Here is a 12,319-nt window from a genome sequence, read left to right on the forward strand (position 1 = left end):
GCTATTCTGCCATCTTTATAATTTTGTAAGATTTGACAAAACTTTCACTTTACAAAATTTAAAATGACCTCTAAACTTTCCTTGGATCGTGCAAGAAAATGTATGGAACTGTCAAAGAATTTTTGGATGAATTGAAAAATTCTTGAATGTAGAATATGGTAATTTGAAAATTTTGTTGGAGACTTTATAACAAGGTCTAAAATATTTGGAGAGTACTAATATTTTAGAACTTTATATTTTTTCTGTGAGAATACCAAATTTCTTGGATCTTGCTTAGTTACAAAATTATAAAGATGGCAGAATAGCAGCCTTAGTCTGACAAAAATTTTACACCTAAGGCGGCCATAAAAGCTTAAGGGTGGCAAAAAGTACTGACTCTACCCTATCCAATCCTAAGTCAAATCTTTAACAAAAAACTTGACTGATAAAGAATTAGAGAAGTCACGCCTGCCTATGCCTTATACAGGCTTCGGACGTAAGGCTTAGTCACACAGTTTAAATGCTCTAATGTTTTGTCAATCAAGCCTTTTTAGAAAATTTGACTTAGGATTGGATTATTAAAGACAAATGACGTATTAGATTCTGAGAAATCAATAAACTTAGTTGTTATTTGATGAGCGTTGTTATTTGATGATATTTATATGAGATCTTCGGGAACAACGCTAAACCTCTCGTCTAAAAACCACTTTAGGTCTGAAGCCCGTATAATTATATCGAAAATGATTTTTTCCGTATCAAAAACTTTGTCTTTTTTAATTTATTTTTTATTTTGTTTTGAATTAGTATTATCCTAATATAAAATAAATAGATTGCTATAAGTTATCTACTGAAGGTAATGCATTTAATTCTATTCTTTAACCAGATATATCTGAGGTTCAGCTAAATCTGGTTAAATCACTTAATTTCTAAAAATTCAAAAAAGTGTCTTTTTGAGAGATATTAACTTACGTCAAAAATCCTACTAAGATTCTACAGGTCAATATCTTATTTTGAACTATGCATAAATATTTTTGAGAATAGAAAATCTTTTTTCCTAACTATCAAACATACTTTTTTATTATTTTTAATTTGTTTTAAAGTTTTTTTTCGTATCTCACATAATTTCTTTTTACATAGTCCCCATAACATACTTTGTTTTAGATTTGGTTCGTATACATATTTTGACGTTACCATTCCATACTATCTATGAAAAATTGCCACATTTTTAGCCATTTGAAGTTTCGAGACTTAATTTTGAAAATTGTTTTGAATAAATTATTCTTTACTAGATATATTTTCCTTTTAGTAAAAATATTCTACATAAATTTACTGTGTTATCACACTTGCACATTCAAATTTTAATATGATTCACATTAATTGTCACTGGTGAGAGTCCAAATGTGTAATATGTGTATTTGAATCATTTTATATTCAAAATTTGATCTATTTGTTGATAAAAAGGTAGACTTGGCCCTCAAAATTTGATATAAATTGATTTATAGCATTAATGCGAAAAATTAATGCGATTTTCTCTTTAATTTTTTAATGTGAAAAATATTTATGCTTTAGGTAAATTTAAACTTATTTTTGCAGGCCAAGTCCACTTCTTTATCAATAAATAGAAAAACCCCAAATATTAAGTGACTCAAAGACACAAATAACATATTTGGACGCGCACAAGCGACAATTAATGTGAATCACATTAAAATTTTAATATGCAAGTGTGATAACGCCGTTAGAATAGTATGAAACCGTAGATATATCTGTCAGTGTATTTTAAATGCTAGACAAATCACATACAGTATTTTTAATTGCATCTGTTGCTTTAACACGAAATGTTCTAGAATTAATACGGTCTAAGTCTAGGGGAGTACTAGTTAAGAAATCTATTGGCAAATGACTCGAGTGAAACCAAAGATATCCGTCTGCGTCGATAAATATGTCCGAAACAAATCCAAGAGCATCAGATCGGTAGACTACACCAATTGTGTCAGAATTTAATGGTAGATGGGTATTCCAGCATCGAATTCTCTTTGATTGGATCTCCCCAAAGAATATTACTCCAGTGTCCGGATCAATGGCTTGCTTAAATGTTTGGGAATCACATCCACGGTAACCAATTAGGGTAAATTCTCCTTTAACTCTTTCGCGTCCATAGGGTCATATATGACCCGGGGAAAAAAGTTTCTTTTTGGCTATTTACATTAATTGAAATCTAACTGGAGTCTCGAGAAAATGAGCCAAGAATCTTACATCCTTCTATTATGATGTCGTGCACGAACAGATAGATTTCAATTAATGTAAATACCCAAAAAAAACTTTTTTCCCCGAGTCATGACATTACCCTATGGACGCGAAAGAGTTAAGAGATTTTTTGGGGTTCTTGAGAAACTTTGTTGATACTGCGTATTCGCCTAAACTTGCCCCAGGAGCAAAATAAGCAATACGATTTTCATTTTTATCAGGCCATCCGAGTACTATATTCTTAATTCCGAATACAAAATCGTAATGGAAGTTATCGTTGAAAACCATTTTGGATTCACCTAACACGGGATTCATAGACGGATCCCGAATTAACCAGAAGCTACTACGTTTGTAGTCGTAAACTGTAAGGCTGTTGTCAAAGACATTAGTGATGTAAACGAAGATATCTTCACATGTTCCTTTGGGTTGGTGATCTAATGATATAAAAGCAAAACCAACACGATCTCTCCATAAATTTTGGGGAATTTCCACTCTTCGTACGACTGGATAATCACGACTTCCACATCCATTTGAGCTTCTTATCCTGTAGGAATTTAGCTGGAAAACGATAAGAGCAGGATTTTGAATTTCGTAAATCTCATCTGGTCCATAGTGAAGAGCACCCGTGTCAACGACAAAAAGACGATTGCAGCGATCGTCAACCGTTGGATGATAAACATTGATAATGCTAAATTCGTTAAAGAGTTTGTTTGGATAATATTGAGGATTATTTGAGAGTCTCCTTCTGATTAAACCCGTTTCATTTTGTCTTTTAAAGAAGTAATTGTAATATCCGGTTGAATACTCTGAAGTACTAGATGAAAGTGTTCGAATATTGTAGCTAAATTCACCATAAAAGGATGCTTTCAAGGTGTTCTTATGGTAGTTTGGAAATCCCCAAATATGTGGACTTGTTCCAATTTCGTAGTTGCTGGTACAGAAGGCATTCAAACTGGATGGAACACCAGGTCGGAAACGTCCCACAGAAGCAAACATTAATTCACTTTTAGCATGATAAGCTAGTCCAATGATATCATTATTTTCGGGTATGTGATAGGGATATCTTCCAATCAAAAAGTCATCTGTAATTTGCACATTTAAAGCATTTATTGTGATGTTGCATAACACTTATTGCAATACAATTAATCACCATGATAGGGAGGATCATCGTAAATAACATTCTGCCAGAAATATATTTCTTCCACTTTGTTATTCTTTGAGCCACCAGCAACACAAAAACAGCCGAAAAAAACCAATAACATTATTAACCTGATCTTATTCATTGTGATAGCACCACTCAACTGACTGTCTTCTGATCATTTCCTGCATTTTTATACTGCAACATTACATTGAAGTGATACATCGGATTTTAATTTGATCAAAAAAACGGGTTCTCAAAATATTCATGTTTTCTTTAGGTGAATGATCTCCAGAATTTTGCTTGAAAAAAAAATTAATACAAAAAAAGCTTTTCTTTTTGACTAAATCTTTGATTGATTGTCTCAATTTGCTTTTCGAGTCTTCAATTCTTTCTCTATCCAGTTAAATTTTTAATCGTGAGAAAAACATTAAATAAACAAGTTTTCTCGATATACTTTTTCTAAAATTGTTCCAGTTTTGATGCTACCCAAAATTTGCATTTTATTCTTCTAATTTATGATATTAGTTTTTTTGCCATGTGAATCTCAGCTCAAGATCTCAGCTTTCTCGCTTTCAGTTCTTTTCACTTAATATATTTAAATAATTTGCAATTTAAATGAGATTATTCGTTCTTTTTATTTCTAATCTTCTTGTTTTTATTAATTAAATATTATTATCTATCACACGATTCGAAAACTGTAGGAGATTTTTGTCATCGTCGCTGGGATAAGTAATTGTAGTAACTTATTTGTCACCTGTATCAGCAATTCTTGTATATTCTTTATGTTCTTTATATTTCTTGTATGGAATTTTTTACACAGGCGACGAGGAAGTAACGATAATTGCTTGTCCAAGCAACGAGATAAAGCTTCAAATTAGTTTTGAATAATATTTCAGTAATTTTTTAAATCATTATTGTTTCTTCAGGAATTGTAAAACTGTTCTTGATAGACGAATTCAAATTATGAAAAATAAGTATTCTTGCATAGATATTTTGATACAGGGTAAGTGTGCCAAATTCCGGCCAGCTTGCAATTTCGGCCACCTTTTTTGTTCCTCGAATTTCCATGAACTTTTAGATTTTACGTACTCAAGAGATTATACAATGCAAAAGAATAACAAAAAATGTAGCTTCGACAAACGAGATGACGTGAAAAAGATATTGGAAGAATTCCCGAAGGGCAAGGTACTATGAGAATGAAGGTGGCCGAAATAGAGCACCAAAGCTATGTCTATATTTTTATTCATTTTAAAATGTATTAAGAATGATTTTAGAGTAAATAAAGACGGTAAACTCTTTACAAGGCTCCAAGCAACATTCCTACAAAAGAAAGAATAAAAAAATCAATTTGTATTTAAAATATTACATTTCAAACTTGAGACTTTGACGCTTGCATTCAACTATGCCGAAATTTGGCACACTTGCCCTAATAGATATGATTTTTTCGTTTCAAAATTTACAATTTAAATTAAAACGGTATGACACTTTATGACAAAGTGCCCATGCTTCGTACAATCTCAAACTTCGTATTAAGTAAATTTTTCCAATATTTCTGAATAAGTCGGACTCCGCAATATATTTTAAAATTTGGGCACTTTCACTTAATTTAAAAAAAATAGGATTCGATGAGTCACATTTATTTAGTCACTATGTCACTACGAAGCTTGGGGTTGTATGAAGCATGAGAATTTTCCTCTATTAAATAAACTTAAATCTGCATAAAGAATTTTGTGAAGGTAATTTCAATAAAAACATCATTATTTGCAATCTAGTCCCCGGCGAGTGGCCTTAAAAGTTGAAGCCAATTTCTTACTTTCACATACAAATGCGTATGGGAATTTTTCTGCACTCGTGATCGTTATGCTAAATATTTAAAAAGTGAGAAGTTTTTCCGAATTATAAGATACCTTTCCGTATGGAGGGATAAATATACTTAATTTTTGTTTAAATAAATTTTTTCCTTGGAGCACTGTGAGCTGAGTCCGAGATCAATTTAGGAATTGGCTTCAAATAGCTCCATATAAAAAGACCAACTTGCCAGGCGTTTGTTTGCAATATTCCATATTTAAATTTTATAAAAAATATTTGAATTATCACACACTGTTCCTTTGATAGCATCGTATACTTTGACACGGAATATTCTAGAGTTAACCTCAGTTAGATCAAGAAAATGCGCGGTGTTAGATAGAGCTGGAAGTTGGTTTGTAAGGAACCATAAATATTCATCTGAATCAATAGATAACCCTCCGAAAAACGCAGATTCATCTGATTCATAAACTACTCCAATTGTATCCGGATTCAGAGGCATCCGAGTATTCCAGCAACGGATTTTGTTCGAATCCATCTCACCAAAGAAAATTACGCCAGTAGATAAATCGAAAACTTGTTTATAGGTATTAGAGTCACATCCTCGATAACCAATAAGGGTGAATTCTTCGGGGTCGTAATTAGAAGGTGATCGTTTAGAATCTTTGAGCAGCTTCGTTGAAACAACATACTCTGCTAAAGTCGAACCAGGAGCGTAGTAAGCATTTCGATTTCCGTGTTTGTCAGGCCATCCAAGAGCTAGGTTAACGATTCCAATTGGAAGTACGTAAGTGATGTCTTTGAAAGTGAATGATGCTTCAGCATTGATAGGCTTCATTGTGGAATCCGAAAATACCCAAAAATCGTCACGTTTATAGTCATAAACCACAATGCTACTATCAACGATATTTGAAATATAAACGAAGAGATCATCACAAGAACCCTTAGGTTGATAATCAAGAGTTATGAAACGAAAACCAGATGATTCCTTCCATAGATGACCGGGAATTTCTACCCGACGAATTAGTGGAAAGTTACGACTTCGGCATCCGTTTGATGGTAAATTAAACACAATAAGGGCTGGATTTTGAACAATGTACGGTGTGTCATAGCGCAATACTCCTGTATCCAAGGCAAATAAACGATTGCATTGATTATCCACGCATGGAAAATATGTTGAAATTATGGAGAAGTCATTAAAATAGTTGTATGGATACTTAGTCTTCCTGGCATTCGAATACATTTCATTCTGACCGATGTGGCTGAAGAAATGTTTTCGGTAACCAGCTGAGTAATTAAGATTTTCAGTCGAAACTTTACGGCTATTATAGTACGATTCGTCATAAAAAGATGCTTTCAAGGTGTTCTTTTCATAGTCTGGAAATCCCCAAAGATAAGGACTGGTTCCTTTATCGTAATCAGGAACGCAAAAGGCATTAAGGGTGGATGGAATTCCAGGACGAATTCGTGCTAGTGTTGTAATCATTAATCCACTCTGAGTATGATACTGCATTCCATTGATGTCATTGTTTTCAGGAATGTGATAAGGGTATTTTCCAATCACGGTATCATCTGCGAAAAATGTCGGAAATGAATATAAAACTTAGAACACAAAAATTTTATAAATATACCGAAGAGCGGTAGGTTTTCGAAAAGCACATTCTTCCAATAATAAACATTTTCTACGCCGTTGTTGTATATTCCATTAACACAGAAGTATCCAATATGCGCAAATATTATCCAAAAAACACTGTTATTCATTCTGAAGGCACAATAAGACTGACTTCTTTCTGCTTCTCTGCATACTCTTATATACTCCAGAGATTCTCAAAACTGTGACTTAACTTCTCACAGCTCCGGTTATAAAGATAAAACCACTTTTAATGGGACACGTGAATACTCTGAAACCACCAAACAAATTTGCATTTTGGTGATAGGTCAATGACATGGCATGAATACAAAATATGATTCTCTTTATAAAGTTTCAATTTTAATCAATGAAATATTTTACATTCATATCTTTTGTTAATAATTTATAAAATAAAAAAAATAAAAATAGTGAAATTGTTCACTATTTTTATTTTGTCCTATAAAATAAATACCAATATATGGAATATCAATAGTAATGATAAGAAATATCGCACACAGTTCCCTTTATTGCTTCAGATGCTTTCACGCGATAAACTCTTGAGTTCACTTCGGAAATATCAAGAACGCCATCACTGTTAAATGTAATTGGCATTTGATTGGTAAGAAACCACAAATATCCTTTTGAATCTAATGATAATGTTGGAATAAACACAGATTCATCTGATTCGTAAATTACACCAATTGTATCCGGATTGAGAGGTAGCTGAGTATTCCAGCATCGAACTCTCTCCGAATCGATTTCACCAAAGAAGATCACGCCAGTTGATAAATCAAAGATTTGTTTTAAATTTGTTGAATTGCATCCTCGATATCCAATAAGGGTAAAGTCATTAGGATTATATTTGTACGAAGCTCTTTTAGAGTCTTGCAATACTTTTGTAGAAACAATGTATTCAGCCAAACTAGAACCAGGAGCATAGTAAGCATTCCTATACCCATGCTTGTCTGGCCATCCTAGGGCTACATTAACTACTCCGACTGGAACTCCATAAGTGACTCCTTTGAAAGTTAGCGCTGATTCAGCAACGATAGGCTTCATTGATGGATCCGAAAAAGACCAGAAGTCACCTTTCTTGTAGTCATACACAATGATATTGCTATCAAAGATATTTGTGATATAGAGGAACACATCATCGCAAGAACCTTTAGATTTGTAATCAAGAGTTATAAATACGAGACCTGCTGCATTTACCCAGAGATGACTAGGTATTTCTACCCGACGAATTACTGGGAAATTTCGATTATAACAACCATTGGAAGGCAAGTCGAAAACAATAATTGCTGGATTTTGTACTGTGTATAATTCGGTTGTTCCATAGCGTAATACCCCAGCGTCTAGAATAAAAAGACGATCGCAGTCATTATCCACATTCGAGAAATACGTTGAGATAATTGAATAGTCTCGGTTTTTGTGGAAGTAATTAAATGGACGTTTATGGTATCCTTTTCTGCTTGAATCTACTTCAGTATGGCCGAAGAAATAATTGAAATATCCAGCTGAGTAATAAATGTTCTTATGTAAAAGATTCCGACTATCATAATACGATTCTCCGTAAAATTCTGGTTTCAGTGTGTTTTTTTCGTAGTTAGGAAATCCCCAAATATAAGGACTAGTTCCTGGATCATAATCAGCAACACAGAAAGCATTGAGAGTTGACGGAACTCCAGGACGAATTCTGGCTACTGTTGTTATCATTAATCCACTCCGTACGTGATATTCAATTCCAGATACATCATTGTTGACAGGGTCGTGATAAGGATATTTTCCGATAAGAGTGTTGTCTGGAAAATGTTCCTTTGTGTTAAAACTGTCAAGATAATGCAACTCCTTATTAAATTATCATACCGGAGTAAGGTAGATTTTCATATAGAACTTTACGCCAGTAATAAACATTTTCTATTTTGTTCTTATAAGCTCCTACAAGGGTAAAACTTACAAGAACTATTGGCAAGAATAATCCAACACTCCTCTTCATTTTATAGGCACAAGAAGACTGACCTCAAGCGAAAGATTTTTTTGCTTTTATACTCTCGGATTACACGTGATACAAATTAATTCTAAAGTTTTGGAAAACCGTATAGAATACTTTAATAAATAACAATATCACAAAATTTCTTGCAAATTGCCAATAAAATTTACATTTCCAAGACAAGAACTTCTCGAAGAAAATACATAAGGCATTGCTTTTTCTAGTATTTTATTTACTAATGGGATGACAAAATATTTTTCTCTAATCAACTGAATACCATTATGAGTTCTTCAAATATTTCTCTACAAATGTGTATATAAAAGAATATTCATAAATAGTTTTTATTTGCACAAAAAAAAAATTTAAAAAATTCTGCAGTAAACGAATTCTATAACAGTGTGACATTGTCATATGACAGATTTAAACGTTAACGTGGTAAATTTGGAAGAACTAATTGAAAATCCGATTCATATCAGTTACTAAGAGCTTCAGAGAGCTCCTTGCAATGGACACTCACTGGGCTTTATTGTTGTTCTGCTTACGAAGTTACCACAAAAATTTATCATATGACATTATCATACTGTTAAAAAATTCCCCTACAGGAACGTGATACAATTCGTTTTCGAAAAAATTTAGTATTGATAAGAAATATCGCATACAGTTCCCTTTATTGCTTCGGATGCTTTCACGCGAAAAACTCTTGAGTTCACTTCGGAAGTATCTAGAAGATCGTCACTGTTGAAAAGAAGTGCAAGTTGATTGGTAAGGAACCACAAATAACCATTGGAATCTAAAGACATCTCAGCGTAGAACACGGATTCATCTGACTCATAAACTATTCCAATTGTATCTGGATTTAGAGGGAGCTGTGTATTCCAGCATCGTACTCTATTCGACTCCATTTCACCAAAGAAGATCACACCTGTATTTGGGTCAAAGACTTGTTTGTAGTTTTCGGAGTTGCATCCTCGATATCCAATTAATGTAAATTCACTAGAATCGTATTTGTTAAACACTCCCTTAGAATCCTGGAGTACTTTCGTAGAAACAACATATTCTGCCAAACTCGAACCAGGAGCGTAATAAGCATTCCTATATCCATGCTTATCTGGCCATCCAAGGGCTACATTAACTATTCCAAGTGGAATTATATAATTCACTCCTTTAAAAGTCAACGTTGCTTCAGCGGTAATTGGCTTCATTGATGGATCCGAAATAGACCAGAAATTACCTTTCTTGTAGTCATAGACAATGATACTACTATCAAAAACATTTGTGATATAAAGAAACACGTCATCACAAGAACCTTTAGGTTTGTAATCAGGAGTAAGAAATAGGAAACCAGGAGCAACGCTCCACAAGTGACTAGGAATTTCTACACGACGAATTACAGGAAAATTTCTATTTTGACAACCACTGGAGGATAAATCGAAAACTATAACAGCTGGATTTTGAACAACATAGGATTCAGATGCTCCATAGCGAAGTATTCCAGTATCCAGAATAAAAAGACGGTCGCATTGATTATCCACATTTGGAAAATATGTTGAGATAATTGAGAAATCTTGAGTGTTTTGATAATAATTGTACGGCCGTTTGTAATATCCTTTTCTGCTTGAATCCAGTTCAGTATAGCCGAAGAAGTAATTGAAATATCCAGCTGAGTAATTGCGATTATTATTCAGAAGATCCCGACTATCGTAATACGATTCTCCGTAAAATTCTGGTTTCAATGTATTCTTTTCGTAGTTGGGAAGTCCCCAAATATAAGGACTAGTTCCTGGATCATAATCAGCAACACAGAAAGCATTGAGAGTTGACGGAACTCCAGGACGAATTCGGGCTACTGTTGTTATCATCAATCCACTCCGTGCGTGATATTCAATTCCATTTATATCATTATTGACAGAAATATGATAAGGATATTTCCCGATTAAAGTATCGTCTGAAAATGATGGATATAAATTCAGAAAGTGACTTTGTTAAATAGGTTAAACACACTAAGATTATTTTATACCGGAATAAGGTAGATTTTCATATAACACTTTTCGCCAGTAATAGACATTTTCCACTGCGTTCTTATATCCACTAATTAAACAAAAGCACCCAGAAATTGTTAAAAGCTCCCAAAATTTGATCTTCTTCATTTTTAAGACACGAACAGACTGATTTCTTTTTGAGTATCTTCTTGCTTTTATACACCACATTTGCAGTTCTTGAATATATATTTCTTTCAGGCACGAAGATCATTTTTGCAAGGAAATAATGGCACAAACGTGTTATCACCAAAATACATTAAGATTACCAAGAAAATTTGCATTTTGCTCTTCGGTGTGACTAAAGAAAAGAACGTTCAATATTATTTAACTGATTGTTTTCTTTAATTTTTTTCTACAATATACACAAATTTAGTATATAAATTAGAAGTATATATATCGTCTACTATTGAGAATTTTAATTTAACCAAAATAATGAATAACGGCACTCAATGGGTTATCATTAATCGTGTGGAGGCATAAAATTTACACATGTCTTGCCCAATAACGGGCTACGTCAATGGCAAGCGGGGTTGCCGACATCAAGTCCCCTACTCCGCATGAAGCAGGGGGCAATGGGCAAGGTACTCAATGTGTTTAGTGGTAGAGCACTCGCTCTATGATGCAAGTGTCCCGGGTTCGAATTCCCTTTAGGTCACCAGGAATTTTTCTGATGTTAACGGTGTTCGAATTGCATCCAGTGAGCTTCATCGCATTTGATTCCACATGGCATGGGGACATAGGACTGACAACCCCATTACTAAGAAAAATAATAATGGATATTCCGAACTCCTCTTGCGGGAAGACCTAAAGTTCCTCTATGGAATGTTGTGCCACCATTATTATTTTTAAAATAATATATAATAATTGCCATTTTAAAATATTACCAGTAGGGTAAGTGTGCCAAATTTCGGCCAGCTTCTAATTTCGGCCCATTTGAGTGTAATTTCGGCCATGCAAATAAATTAATTAAAATTATGTATGTAATCTTCGAATAGTCAGTGAATTCATTTTGCTTTTAAATATTTATTCATTTTAGGATGTATTAAAACAAAAATCCTTAAATTTTAGGTATAATTTGAATTTAAATTGTATTGTAAAACAAATTGTGCGCGTAAATTTAAGATGCTACTCTTCAGGTCTTCAGGACAAATTACACGGAAGATCTTAGGGCTTATGGGTCATATAAACGTATTAAACTAAATATTAAACTCGTTCCGTATGACATTTTGAAATTTTTTATCCGTTGCTTCACAAAAGGTGGTCACAAGCAAGGCGGCCGATATTTCACTCAAAGTGGTCGGAATACTACCCAAAGCAATGTCCACATTTTTATTAATTTTTCAATATTTTAGGAAGTAATTTAAAGAAAACAAAGATGATAAAATAGTTTTCAAGGTTCCACACAACCCTCCCGAAAAGGAAGTAACAAGAAATATCAATATGAATTAAAAATATTGCATTTTAAACTAAGGACTTCAGTGCTTATTTGC

General features: G+C 33.4%; 4 protein-coding genes across 4 annotated transcripts; all 4 read right to left on the reverse strand.

Moving 5' to 3' along the window:
* Positions 1-1,748: 1,748 nt before the first annotated feature.
* Positions 1,749-3,837, reverse strand: LOC129799510 (L-dopachrome tautomerase yellow-f2-like). Its single transcript, XM_055843461.1, has 3 exons — positions 3,374-3,837; positions 2,333-3,305; positions 1,749-2,122 (listed from the first exon to the last, which is right to left on the reverse strand). Exons 1-3 carry the CDS (start codon positions 3,504-3,506, stop codon positions 1,756-1,758), a joined length of 1,473 nt encoding a protein of 490 aa, XP_055699436.1. The 5' UTR covers positions 3,507-3,837; the 3' UTR covers positions 1,749-1,755.
* A 1,578-nt stretch (positions 3,838-5,415) lies between these two features.
* Positions 5,416-6,967, reverse strand: LOC129798049 (L-dopachrome tautomerase yellow-f2-like). Its single transcript, XM_055841014.1, has 2 exons — positions 6,802-6,967; positions 5,416-6,742 (listed from the first exon to the last, which is right to left on the reverse strand). Exons 1-2 carry the CDS (start codon positions 6,929-6,931, stop codon positions 5,430-5,432), a joined length of 1,443 nt encoding a protein of 480 aa, XP_055696989.1. The 5' UTR covers positions 6,932-6,967; the 3' UTR covers positions 5,416-5,429.
* A 319-nt stretch (positions 6,968-7,286) lies between these two features.
* LOC129799511 (L-dopachrome tautomerase yellow-f2-like) lies at positions 7,287-8,516 on the reverse strand. The gene is made up of 2 exons (XM_055843462.1): positions 8,432-8,516; positions 7,287-7,963 (listed from the first exon to the last, which is right to left on the reverse strand). Exons 1-2 carry the CDS (start codon positions 8,514-8,516, stop codon positions 7,287-7,289), a joined length of 762 nt encoding a protein of 253 aa, XP_055699437.1.
* A 754-nt stretch (positions 8,517-9,270) lies between these two features.
* LOC129798050 (L-dopachrome tautomerase yellow-f2-like) lies at positions 9,271-10,970 on the reverse strand. The gene is made up of 2 exons (XM_055841015.1): positions 10,808-10,970; positions 9,271-10,735 (listed from the first exon to the last, which is right to left on the reverse strand). Exons 1-2 carry the CDS (start codon positions 10,935-10,937, stop codon positions 9,423-9,425), a joined length of 1,443 nt encoding a protein of 480 aa, XP_055696990.1. The 5' UTR covers positions 10,938-10,970; the 3' UTR covers positions 9,271-9,422.
* Positions 10,971-12,319: the final 1,349 nt, after the last annotated feature.

This window comes from Phlebotomus papatasi, chromosome 1 (genome assembly GCF_024763615.1).
Source record: "Phlebotomus papatasi isolate M1 chromosome 1, Ppap_2.1, whole genome shotgun sequence".
Classification (NCBI taxonomy): domain Eukaryota; kingdom Metazoa; phylum Arthropoda; class Insecta; order Diptera; family Psychodidae; genus Phlebotomus; species Phlebotomus papatasi.